The sequence below is a fragment of the Falco biarmicus genome, chromosome 4 (genome assembly GCF_023638135.1).
Source record: "Falco biarmicus isolate bFalBia1 chromosome 4, bFalBia1.pri, whole genome shotgun sequence".
Taxonomy (NCBI): Eukaryota; Metazoa; Chordata; class Aves; order Falconiformes; family Falconidae; genus Falco; species Falco biarmicus.
Window position 1 is genome coordinate 104,575,228 of NC_079291.1, and position 13,912 is coordinate 104,589,139.

Sequence of the window (13,912 nt, forward strand, 5' to 3'; positions counted from 1 at the left end):
TTACTTTGCCCTGAAACAGAGTCCTGCCACTGCAGAACAACATTCCAAAAGGTGGAGCGAGATTCAAGAGCAGCGTGTCAGGAGGACGGAGCCGGGCTCTTTTTAGTGATGCCCAGTGACAGGACACAGGGCAGTGGGCACAAACTGCAGCACAGGCAGTTCCATCTGAATACAAGGAAGAACTTCTTTACTTTGAGGTTGTCACAGCACCGGCACAGGCTGCCCAGGGAGGCTGCGGGGTCTCCTTCTCTGAGGATATTGAAACCCCGCCTGGCCGTGACCCTGAGCGGCCGGCTCCTGGGGGAGCTGCTTTAGCAGGGCCTGGGGCTGGATGGTCTCCAGAGGTCCCTGCCAGCACGGACCAGTCTGATTCTGCGATCAGGCCAGAAGAGTGAGAATTAGACCAAGATGTAACACTTGGGTTTGTATGTGCTAGGACATCCCTGACAGCTGAACGTGTAATCTAAGGCTTCGCTGCAGAACTGAGAGTTTCTGTACTTTAGGTAAACAGAGCTTTTTAGAAATTAGTGATTCCAATGAAAACCACCAAAATTACATTCTTCAGACATATAGGAAAAATGCATTTTGCAATTATAAGATGCTAGGTATCCAAAAGCAGTGGGATGAAAACTGAGTTTGCAGATCCCTGCAGAGATAGAAGAGCTCTTAGTGGCCTCGCAAAGGCAGCAGCTCTGCAAAGTGCTTTTTCTCTCTGATAACAGATGTTGTCAGCTGGTTTTAGGGATCTGGGATGTGGTGCAAACCACATCTGTTTGGAAGACAATGGCACAACTATAATTTCAAGCTATGTTGGCTCAAAACTACTCCTCTCATAGATTCATTAAGTTAAAAGTGATAGATCTTTCTCCAATGCTCCAAATAAAGACATGAAAGTTGAAGGGAGAATTCCCGGTACCAAATTCAGCTTAAAAAAGTTTAAGTACGATTGAAGACCTCAAGCAGCTGCAGACCCCTGCAACACTTCCAAATGACAGACACCAGCATCCTGTTACCAATTTCCACAACTTCTGTGAACAGATGCAGCAATACATGTATGAATGAACTGCGTGACCTGCAGTTTTTAATGTCACAAGAATAGATTCTGATCAAAGAGCTCACGCAAAAGACTTTCAGGACACTGGCAGAACCTAGACAGGTGGAAATATTTGGGTGACTTTCTGGTTTGCAAATAAGTTTTCTTTCAAATCGATGTGTTGGTTATGAACATTGATTGTAGAGATGGATAACACTGCTTCTTATTCGCTGCTTGGACTATTAAAAACATCAGGTTTGGGTAGAAATTTTCCTTTCTCAAAGATGACATAGCAGCTTGCATTTAACAGAGCTAGAGTTCTCTTTTCCCTGCAAGTATGAATAATGGGCATGTTCAGAACATCGTCGTTACTTTGCCTCCTCTGTAATGCTTCTGTGAGTGCACTGTGCAAACAGCCCAAACTTGGAGAATGCAGTATAACGGCCATCTATTGCACTGCCTGGTGTCTGAAGTTTCATGTGACCACTTAAATATGAAAATGGAGTTTCTCCTGTAAAACCAGCAAGAATAGGCTTCATAGCCATAAATAGCATGCTGAAAGGTTGATGTGAGACTATCTCATGATTCAAAATAATCATGCTTGTTTGGGATTCTCAGCTAACAAAGTACTAAATAACTCATTCCATTTGTTCTATTTTCACAGTAACTGGCAGGAATGGCAAGAGAAATTACAGACCATTAGCACATGGAATCCCTTCTCTATTGAGCTAAAACCAGTCTCATCTCTCATAATTCTCATGAAGGATTAAGCTCAAAGGTCCACATGGACATAACTGGGCCACTTGGTGTAGCTAAGGCCAGTTTCTGTAGCAGAAGGCATACAAGAAATGATACAGCTTTTATAACTAAAGGTGAAACTTTGAAAAGTTAGCTGTGTATTCACTACCATCCTAAATGGCCAGATCTCCACTGGCCACAGTCTTCAGCAGTGAGGCACATTTATATGCTGTCACCACTTTGCTGTCTGAAAGGGATGACAAAATAAACCTTGATCACAGCGTCACACGAAAAAACTCTCAGTGTAGAAAAGCACCAGTTAACTGTTGCCTTCAAAAACTGTTGCTCTTCTTCAAAAAAGAAAGAAGACTATTCAGAAGGAACACAAGTCCACTCCAACTGCTTGCAACTGGTCAGTGCTGGTAGTTCATTACAGCTAGTAAGGCTAGTAGAATAAACCTGGGTATGCTATTCCTCTTCATTGCTGCAAGGAGAATACACTGCCGTTACCAACTAATTACTCGCTATACATCCAACACTGAAATCAGTTTAACTGGGGTTAAAAAACTGGAATGATTCCAGATGCTGCCAAAACTGCTGATGCCAGATGTTGCCAAATCTTCTTGACTGTCCCTCTTTTTCACCAAAAATTTTCTGTGAAAAATATTTATTCTGTTGTTTGCAACAGAATTTGTTTGTAGGGTTGTCTGCAAGTGTAGAAGTGTCTTTGCCCTTTGTGATTCACTAAGTCTACCACTTGATTATTTATCTTAAATTGCATAGGTTTTAGGGGGGGGTGGGTGTTGTTCCTTCATGGAGCAACCTAACCTTTTTAAAGAGAAAGAGGTATCTCTTCTGTGTTTGCAATTCTTGCAATTATCCTTTCTAATTACTAAACATATGTCTCATAAGACTGGAACATAAAATCAAAATAAAGAAACCTATTAGTTTTGTACTGGCACATCCAGTGCTTACAATATCAGGACTATTAATTCTTAATTTTGCTTACAACACTTTCCTTCTGCAATCATACTTGAAAACAGAAGCGCATACTCCCAAATGCTCCTAGTAAGTGAAAAGAGAGGCACAAATATCAGCAAAGCAAATCAGAGACTTCAATCTCCAAAAGCGTTCATGGATATTTTACTTTTGTACTCATCAGTAACTGTTAGAAATAATTTTCACACAGTAAAATTTAAAGTATACTAAATAAAGAATAATTATGTGAGATCATCATGATATGTAAACAGTCACAAGGAAAAAAAATGATGAAGAAATAAGAAAATACTGACCTGAACTTGGATTTTGAGATGGTTTGACTAGAAGAAAAGGCAAACACATTTTTAAGAATGGGGGGGGGGGGGGAGGGGGGGGAGGAAATTAACATAAATTCCTTCTCTTTAGAATTTTGCAAAGTAATAGATTTGAATTACATATACAGAAAAACAAGTTTTTAACAAAATGCATCACAAATGCTGAAATTCTATTGCCTGTTATTTATTTTCTGAAATACCATTCTTAAAGCTTTACAAATTTTTTAAGTGAAAGAAAGGAAATCTCTTTTAAAACTAAGTAAATAAACTGCTTATGTAGAAGCTGCTTGGAAGTCATGAAAATCTGAGCAAATAAATAGCAAACACCACGGGACACAGAAATACTCCCATACATTCAGTTATTGCCTAAAAAAATACATATTCTCCAGACCATGCACAATTTAACTGAAAACATTTCTTTTTTCATGTCATAGGGGACTTCTGTTCTTTTCTTATTATTTTGGACAGTAATTATATTTTATAAAAGCTTTCAGGAAAAGATGACTGCACTGGAAGTTTAACTGAATTGTTAAACCTTCTTAACTTGAGAATTTCAGGAATGCTTTAATGCTATAATAATTCGTCTAATATTAAACTACTGAAAGGCAAAAAACCCCACGTGTCATACAAAGCTGGGCTGTCTGAAAGCAGTTTGGGCTAAATAAACAACAGGGACCAAATGTTTCTTTCAAATCTTGAGACGATGAGGGTGGGTGCTTGAAAGCCGCCCATGTACTCACCACAGACTGCCGCAGCATGCTGGGCTCTCTCCTTCTCCGCTCACGTTCTCTGTGTTCACCGATTCCGTTTCGCTGGTGGGCATGCTTGCTGTTAGGAGACAGAAATCGCTTTAGGCTGCTGGCTAAGCACGGCATTACACACAATGCGATCTGTTCCTTTGCAAGAATGCCTCCACTTTTCGCAGGTCTAAAGAGAGCCGGGAAGATCTGAGGAACAGCAGATGAAGTCAGACACTTCACCAGTCCTCCTCCTCTAACAGCAGAAAGCACAGGGAATTCCAGAGTGTATTTGTAGCTTTTTTCTTGTTTCTTTTCAGTGATTCAACAAAACTGTTGAGAATGCACTACAGAATACAAGGTAGAGTTTTGTAACAAAGCACATGCTACCCCTAGTAAAGAAATAAACCCGAGCTAGGTTTTGTGACCTTCCATTTTAAGTGTTCCGTTAACACTCTGGAAGTGCTTATCAGTTTAAGTTTTGTTAACGTGCTCACTAGTTCCAAGAACTAGCACCAATGTTCTTCTGAAAATAGGAACTATCACACTGTGATCATACTGACCACTCTGTGCTTTCGCTTCCATTACAAATTATCAAGGCAAGATGCCAGAAAGTAATTGTGCCTGCAAACACTGCGTGAGCTGGCAGCAAGGAGCACTGGGAATGGCAGCAAGGCTACTACAAAGGACGGTGGGAATTACTACTAATAAAAAGAGGATTACTGTATTTGTTACGCAGTGAATTACTGTACATACAGCCGATTGTTACTGAATAGTTAGCAATTGTAGCTAACGGTTTTTCAGACAAAACTCATTTGCAGATTGGTCATCACCATTTAACTTCAACTGAAATATAGAGGGAGGACAACACATGTCCGAAGGTGTTAGGAAATTATGAACAGCCAAAGTTCTCAGTACTTCCTACGGGAGAACACTACTTCCATGTCTGCAAAGCAAGCATGAAAGGAAAACCTCAGGAACAAGAAAAATGTAAAGTTAATGTTGCTAGTTTATACAGTAGAAATACCACAAAGTAGGAAAAAAGAAGAGAGGTGGAAGATGTGCTGAAATTACTGTAGAACAGCAAGAATAAAAGAAAAACAGTGTATCATAAAGGTATTCTGGGGTCTGCCCTCTGCCGTTTGGATGATTTGCTTGGTTGTTTTTTTGTTTGGTTGGTTTGTTCTGTTGGGGAGGGTTTAAGCCAAAGCCTGTGGGCTGAGAGTACTGAGGGCAGAAGGGCTACAACGCCTATTTCTTTTAGGTATGTCTCACTGTTCTGGTAGCCTAAAGCAGCCTTAATTTAATAATTATAATAATAATAATAAATAATAATAATAATAATAATAATAATAATAAAATAACATTAATGTAAGTGAGATTCAAGAATCAGGCCCTGAATTTTCTGATTTGTCTATAGATCGGGTACAAAATGAGAACCGTTAATCACAGTTTCTCTGCACAGCCCCTGTGTTGCCTCAACACTGACACAGTTTGGTTTCCATGCCCATCGATTCCATCCAAGTTGAGAGACTGACAGGTCCATGAGGCTAGATACTCAGCTACTATTTGCAAAAGCTGAGAATCTGTCCCCATAAACGTCCCCATCCTTATATGAAATGTTAAACACGGAGCTGGCATAACAAAGGACGGTCCAAAACGTCCATGCAGGTGTTTGAATAAACAAGGCACTTCAGACAGTAAGCACAGCAAAACCTTCTTTCACAAGGTTATTCTGTTCAGATAATTCTTTTAAAATATTACCATAATTGCTTTATATATGAAAAATTCCTGGTTAGCACCTGCAAGCGCCTCGATTCTAATATCGTGCTGCTCCTTACAAATTAGTTTAAAAAAAAGAGGATATTGCTAGTCTTGTGTGAACTTCACAGCTTCACAGAGTTCAAAAGGAATTTAATTCAAAAGTAAAGCAAACAATGTTTGACGATATCCAAATTCAAGTATTAACATTTCCAAGGGTTTAAGATAGGCAAAAAAAAAACCCCAAAATTATTTCAGACATAGTTGCAGATCTTCAGAACTAATAGTTTTTATTTTAAAATGCCAGGGTCTTTTGCAATAAATGCAGGGAGTTCCCCTGTCTGTTAAAGAATGGAAATGGTTGTCTTGTCCTGGGTGACTTGCACACTGTTGCGACCACCACATGATGAACATTTTAGCACTTGTGATGGGCAACTGCAAAATAAGAGTGTTGAAGTCTTTTTTTCACACTGTTATTAAGAGCCGCCATGAAAACATAGTCCCACTTTTGCAAGTATTACATGTGCAATGTGTCTCACACTTGTCTTTCAAATTTATCAACCCTTCCCTCATCTAAAAGCAGTACTTAGAATCCAGTTCCTCAAAGTGTCACTCAGTGTCACAGAAATGCTAATTGCTTTAATATATGCCAAATAATTTTTAGAAAAGTGTAAAGTAACATAATTTTAATTCAAGTCTACCCAGACGTGATGCGTTTGTTAACCCACAGTAAGAAATACCAGCCCTTTTTGAACGTGACTGCACAAAGAAAAACAAAATACCAAAGAAAAAAATCTTTGTCCCCATTGAAGCCAATGTCAGTTCTGCTAATTCTTAAATACAGCCAGAATGTTACTCGCTCTTTCAGGCAGGGTTATTGCTCTAGCTTTATTAGTGACTTGCAGGTGCTGTGTTACAAAAGTAGAAAAGGAAGAAAAGAACCACTGACAGGTCAGTTTACATTAGAAACCCAGCTACCATTATAGTGTAATTTATATGCCAAAAGCAAAACTTGACAGAAGTCCTGAGGAAAGGCACCACGTGGAAGTCTAGCTCCAGCAATGCTAGCAAGTCATTAAACCTTTAGCCAGAAGAGAACAGCAACGGCACTCACTGCATGACCACATCCACTCGCGCTAATGCAAGCAGCCTGGCAAGTCTTGCAAAGACTCAGTTTCATGGCCACAGCTTTTTGAGGGCGGTGTTCCCTGGGAAGAGTGCAGCACATGGAATGCACTTTGGAAAGACCATCTGATTTCAGTAAGGCCAGCTCTGAGATCTTTAAACTGGTACTCCAGTATTCAAAGGAAGATACCAAGTTTTCTCTACTCTTTATTCACCTCTTGCCCTTATTTTACTAGCATTCTTCTGGAAAGATTATCTAGATTTCTAGATCGTATCAGCTCTCTTCAATTATGGTAACTGGCTTCAAATAAAAGAATACTTGCATTAGGCAATATAAACCACCCATATAGCATGCAGCTTAACACTTCCCTAAGCCTACAGAAAATAGGTCAAATATATCAACTACTACATTTTATTTCTGCAGATAAGAAAATAGATTTTCTCATGTTATAATGTTCACTATTTACTCTAAACAGTTTTCAGATTTTGGAGCAGGGATTTCAGACTTCACTCCAGGACATAACATCAGTAAGGCACAGCTAAGAGCAAGTCAGTGTCCATCAGCATTGGGATGTCCTAGCCAGCTGGAGTCAGAAGAAATAAATTCTGTAATCCTGCGATATGACAATTTAGTGTCACTGCAGGCTAAATTACACCCTGAATTATTGAATTGCAGTGGCAAGCATTATTGTTCCAAATGTTTCCCTCTAGAAATTATATACTTAATATTTTAATCTGGTTCAACTTCAGCTATGCATTTTTGATCCACATTTTGATCTCATTTCCGCATTGATGAGTTCTGGGTAGCTTTCTGGTGACACGTGCTGAAGGAAAATTGTGGCAGAAGTGGAGTGATCTGCACAGCTTGTCAGATAATCAGTAATAACTACTGGAGAGAATCTTAAAATTAATAAAAAAGGTACTATACTGGCAAAATATTAGATCAACCTTGCAACATGGTCATCCTCTGTTTGCTAGTAACATCCGACCAAATCCATGAGCTCCAAAATCCAAAATTCTCCTAATTCTTTCTCAAAGCAGCGCATGGATTTTTCTGAATCCCTGACACCAAATCTTTCAAGTAGCCAAACAGAAAAACAGAACCAAGAAAAAAAAAATCCCTGAAGAGGCAACATTATCATTGCAAATTCATCTCAAATTTTCCTAAGCCTGCTGTACACCCATCAAACACATCAGGAAGAAGCGGTACTACCGATTCTGACTGTGAAACTCCTCAGGGTAAACAGAGTTTAAGGAGGGGCTGCCTGGAAGATGTTCTACATGATACCATAGCAAGGTATCTGTTTTCACAGTGCAGATTTAATGTTGGTATTATCAATAATCATTGTTATAGGCTGTTTTATTTTTTATAGGCAGCCCATGGAAACACAATATAAGGTTGAATGGTTGCAGAGCAGTGGAAGTAGAGCAAAATAATCAGTCTTCATTACAGAAGCATCACTCAACAAACCACTTCCAGCATGAAGGACGATACCGTGAATCTTGGGAATGATGCATACTCTGCAGATGTGGTGCTTTTAATAGAAATAGAGGTAGAGGTAATGCAAAGCAAAATATTTAGGGTGGAATTTCTAATCCAGTGGAAGTCTAAGTGTGAGGTACTCAGATCAGCAGGATAGTCTCACAAATACAGAAACAATAGACTTAGGGCACCAATTTGTACTTTGGAAAAATCCTATTCACAAAAGGTATTGCAAGACAGATGAAACTGAGTCAGTGGACACATGCTTGAGAACGTTTCCGACTAGCAAGAGCAGATACTAGTAGCAAGGCAGCATTTGCAGGCGGTAGATGACAGCAAGTTTTCAGCCAGTTCCATGCTGCCTCACGACTGACATCAGAACCTGAACCTGCCAGTTTAAAGACTATGTCAAAACACATTTCCAAAGCAAAACGGCAACCACTGCCTTTTAGTAAGTTTTATGGAAAAATTATTCCAGCCTGTAAAGCTGTGTAAGCTATTATACATGTAACCATTAAAAAAACATAATTTCATGCAGAGTCAGTATTGTAAAAAATTAGTCCATTGGGTCCTGACAATTATTGACTTAATACTCTGCATTCTCTAAAGTAACTGAATCAAATTTGTCAGCCTAGTCTGAGACACAACAGTGATTCTTAGGACAACAAGGAAGTCAGTTGCTCCAATAACTTTGTTGTATGTAGGATTAAAGCTAGATCTCCTAATTAACTACAATAGTGATAATGTCAAATCAATATATTTGCCAGTATTAAAAGAGCGCAGATTTTAAAACAACTATCGTACTCGAATACCCCTGTCCATCCCCATTGTGGGTAGGGAAGAAATGGAATAAAATACAAATTACAGAAACAAAAACATCAAAGAGATACAGTAAGAGTTTGTCATGTTTTGGTAGAGTCTACATTCGAAGTATGATGACGGTATTATAAATAAATAGTAAATATTATCATACTGTTCTAAGCTTACACTATGATCCATTATCGAGCTCGTAGAATACTTTGATTAATTTATTCATAGCTGAATTTAAAATGATTTTTTTTATCTGGTTTACCTCACTTTTGGGAAAGAAAACCTATGCTTCAGCAAGAGCAGTCCCAGACAAAGACACTTCAGCAGAAATGTAAACAGATTAAAGAAGCTGCTGTAGGAAGGGCAAGCACGGCAGCACCAGTCTGGTGTGAACATGCACTTACACGAGCAGAACCGCATGCACGAGTCCCTCCATGCTAGAGATGTGTGTGCCTCCGTTACAGAAACTGCATACAATGTCTGCTTTCGCAAGCCAACACATCGAATGCAGCACTGACACAAGAGAAACTTCAACTGCAAACCAGAAGCGCGTTTTACCATGTTTATTGGAAGAACGGCCAAAGCACCTGAGCCTGCTTCTCTTCTTTTCTTCCATCAGGTCAGCCAGTGTAACCCCTTCGCGTTACGCACGTGTAATTCCAGCATTCGCACAGTAGAGGGCAGCAGTTGCAACGCAAAGAATAAACACGTGTCCACAGACACACACACAACACGAGCGACGTTAGGCAAACACCGACAGTACCGGCAGCGCCACCGAGCAGCGCTTCATCCCTCACTTCTCTCTGGTTTTTGCATTCTGAGCTAAATTTTCAGTGCTTTGAAGCTTTGGCAATTTTTTTTTCATTAAATTCAGGGTAACTGGCTACTGGTTTTACTATATTTACTTATATTTACTAAAGGTGTATGTATAATGCCAGTCGTCCAGAGGCATTCCATCGTCCAGCAGCGCTGAACGCTGCCTGCGAGCAGCCACAGAGACGTACCAATACAGGGGGATCACATCTAAGTGACTGAACGGCTCCTCTGGTTAGACATTTTTAAATGCTGGGGTTGCCGAAACCTAAACTACATTTTTAAAGCATTACGTTAGAAGCTATTAATCACCGAGTTAACTACCTTTGAAATGTGTACCTTTTCCTACCATGGAGAGAAGAGACCTTTTGTATCCTAAACCCAGAGCTCTTCCACATCGTTGAATAGCATTATGGTGATCTTCCATCACCGTCAATCAGTAGTAAACTTGATCATCCAGAGGTTTAGGTGTTCAAGGATGTAGCTGCCTAGAAGCCTGCAAATTACTCCTCTGCCCATCTTGGGACCCAGCCCTACCTTATGCTTCAAAGACAGTTCTAGAAACACATCACCGGTATATTTGGACTAAATTTATTTCCTAAGCTTACTACTCTAGATTATTAACCTGGTGATAACTACCTAAATTGCACCTGACTCCCAAACAGTTAGCTCATTATCATAACTATGCTCCCGACCCAAGAGCTTCCCACATTGTGGCTGCACAGACGGCTCATGCTGTCTCTCATCACACTGCCCCACGCAATGTGATATGCAGCAGTTTGTACTGAATGCAAGGAGGTGGAACAATTCAGTAACCCCTCCTCCTTTACACCCTGTTGCAACTGATACTAAAAATGAAATTCCAAGCCACATATTTAAGCACATGTGCACAGACCCAGAGCAGACCCAGAGCACTGCCTAGGACGCTGCCAATTTGCTGGAAATTGCCACTCAAAATACATATGCATGTCTGAAATTACATTATTGGGATTTGTTTAAAAGTTCTTTCAATTACTTTCCTCCTATTTTTACTCTGTAAGTCTTCTCCAACTCTTAAATTACCCTAAAATTATGTCGAAGTTAACAGTTCAGAGCCAAAATCTCTCTCAAACTCAATTACCAAACAAGTATTTTTGGATTTATGAAAGATCTGTATGACCTAGAAGCTGTTTAAGGAATGTTGGAGCAAATGGCTCTTTTACAGCATATTAACAAACATCCAGTTTGAACAGGATGCAAAAAGTTCCTGGGATTTCACCGGCAGATGTGAAGACCAAATCCATTCAGCACCATCGCTGACAGTATCGCTGTCCAAAATTCTATGCAAATTCAGCATCATCCACAATTCTGCATGACAATCTTGTATAAAACATATTTACTCCATAAAATGGGCAATCTTTTACTTCAGGATTTTATACTGACACTCAAACCCACAGTTTCTATATTCCTTCCACACAACATTAGTAGCAATAACAAAGTATAGTGAACTCTGGCTTTTTTGCTCTGCTCTAGATAAAAACTCTGTGCTACAGATTTTCATATAGGCATAAACTATTCCTTTCTGGGTGATGCTGACATTGACATCAACCCACAAGCTGCCTTCCAGCCTCCCATAAAACCATCAAATCCTTCCAGTAACACGGATTTACACCGTGCTTTTATGTGAACTACAGGACTAATAAAATTCTGAAACTCAAAAACATAAAGATTTTTAAAAACTTAACTACATGCAATATACAGGTAAGTTTAAAAACAGATACTTCAATATCAAACCACACAATTGTAACTATTCTACTGCTTCTGAAAAGTACTATGGTTTAAAAGAACAGTTCTCAATAAATTAGCAGCACTAGAAGAAAAAGAACAGTAATAACGTATTATTTCAACACAGAAAATAATATTCTGAGTTGCCTTCAACAAACCACTTGCAGATGCATTTTTTAATACATACTCAACAGTAACTAACTAAATAAATATCATGACTTTCCAGAGTATCAGCTGAATAATAAGGTGGTATTTAGCGTTAGTATATATATTGAAATTTGGACTTTTTTATTTATTAAATTATATTTAATTTTTATTAAATGGTATTTTTATTGATTTAATTATTTAAATTTTATATTATTTATTTTTATATATATAAACTGTTTATTAAATGATAAACCACATCCTGAATCCATGTCCTTATTTATGTACAGCACTAAAAGCTCTCATAAAAATTTTGACTGCTACTATGTAAACACAGCTAAGAGGCTAAAACAACCTCTACTGAATTATGACATTAAAATACTGCTGTTACTCAAAATTTATGACATAGAAAAATCAATTACAACTTTTACAGTTGTTGCAATATCATGAAACTAGATTGTTCCTTTACATTAGGACTTGGGTCAGAAGCACTAGAAGGTCTCTACAGCATATATTACCTTACCCATAAATATACTATATGCTACTGCCAAATAAATACATTTTAAGTAAGGGATAGTTCTATTTCTCAGTGTGAACAAAAATCCCATTTTATTTATTTCACATTCATCTAGTAAAAAAGATTTTACACAGCTTTCTTGAACACCAAGATCCAGAATATCATTTCCACACTTCAAAACTTTAAAAAAATCCTCACTGTTGGCACACGGCTATTTCTTTGCTGTAGTTTTGACAGTATTTTTTAAACTTTTTATATTATTATTGTTATTTCTATTGCACGCTAAACACACAGTTGTCTTGACTAAGGATTTACAACGATACTTAGTGGCACATAGCTTGCATGCACTAACTTGTTACAGAACACAAATAAAGCAGGGTTTAAGTCTCAGTGTGACTGAGCGCAGACAACGATTTGTACATGGACAGCTCAGAGCAGAATTTTGTTGCAAGATCCTGAATTATCTCCCATGACCAAGTATCAGCACACTACCAGACACGGTGGCTCTGCTAACGAAACTTTTGCAAGCTGGAAATCAAAAAGTGACATCATTGAGGCTGCCCTCCCCCCCGCTAACACAAAGGCAGTCACACACAGCAGTACAGGGTAAAGAATACGTACTGTTCCGCTTGCCTTCTTCATCAACCTCTTCATCATTCTCAGGGTCAATGTCTTCTGCCTGGGTAATCCAATCTAAATAGCCCTTCAGATCTTCTTCAAGCTGCTGTTTTTCACGTAGCTTCTGAAAGTCACCTCGGGCCTTGGCTTTTTCTCTTTCCTTGGAAAATTCCCTATCAAATTCAGATAAAGCAGAAAAAAATACTAACTATCGAACTCCCAGGCGTTTCGATCTAGGTCTTAACACTGAAGAATAACATACTGACATAGAAAATGAATGGAATAAATTATACTGAAGATTTGAGAGCTTCTTTGGAAACAAGATAGTGGTGCAAAGAAATCATGCCACATCCCTACAGCAATACACCAAAACTTTCACAGCTTTTATGATTTAATTGAAAATCAAGCAGTATCCTTGACTCTTTCCATATGTGTTAGTTATGTGCTCTTCTATACAGATTTTAAAATCAGTTTTATCTAACAGCTACAAAGAGAAAATGACTTGCAATAATGAAGTAATTACAGAGAGCTGAGTATTAGTTTCAGTGAAATTCTGGCAGCCAGTTCTAAGCTCCTTCCCCTTCCAGCCAGAGTTTATTAGCCAACTCTATTCTTGCTTCAGTGTGTGGTTCACAGAATTCCACTAATAAACTCCCATTCTGTTTGAGATCTGGATGTTTTGCCCTCTTGCCCTCTGTAACAGAACCTAGAAATCCGTTCGCTCACAGACCAGAAATGCATCCCTTTACATAACTTGAACCCTCTGTCTCATTGCTCTATTTCAGTTCATGATTTGGGTCAATCCCTAAATTATGAAGGAATGAAAAATGCTTTTTGAGAAGGAGGTTGGATAAAATAGACTACTGAGGTCTCTTCCAACCTGAATCGGATCTACGATCCCCCTTAATGATAATATAACTCAAGATAATTATCAACTAAATTATTGCACCACAACATTCCATATACCAACATCATTAAAAAAATTGGTGTGACACACAGCTCCAAATAGTGTAACTCCCTCCAACAGAAAGATCAGACTGCCCTTTCGCCCAAGTA

General features: G+C 38.7%; 1 protein-coding gene across 10 annotated transcripts in view; it reads right to left on the reverse strand.

Annotated features, from left to right (window-relative positions):
- CACNA1D (calcium voltage-gated channel subunit alpha1 D) overlaps window positions 1–13,912 on the reverse strand; it is a 235,534-nt gene that overhangs the window by 84,453 nt on the left and 137,169 nt on the right. For all 10 annotated transcript variants that reach the window (XM_056338446.1, XM_056338440.1, XM_056338445.1 and 7 more), the window contains exons 9-11: window positions 12,860–13,029; window positions 3,825–3,912; window positions 3,064–3,090 (exon numbers count right to left, since the gene is read on the reverse strand). In XM_056338446.1, coding sequence (XP_056194421.1) covers window positions 3,064–3,090; window positions 3,825–3,912; window positions 12,860–13,029 — 285 coding nt within the window. The remainder of the gene's footprint in view (window positions 1–3,063; window positions 3,091–3,824; window positions 3,913–12,859; window positions 13,030–13,912) is intronic.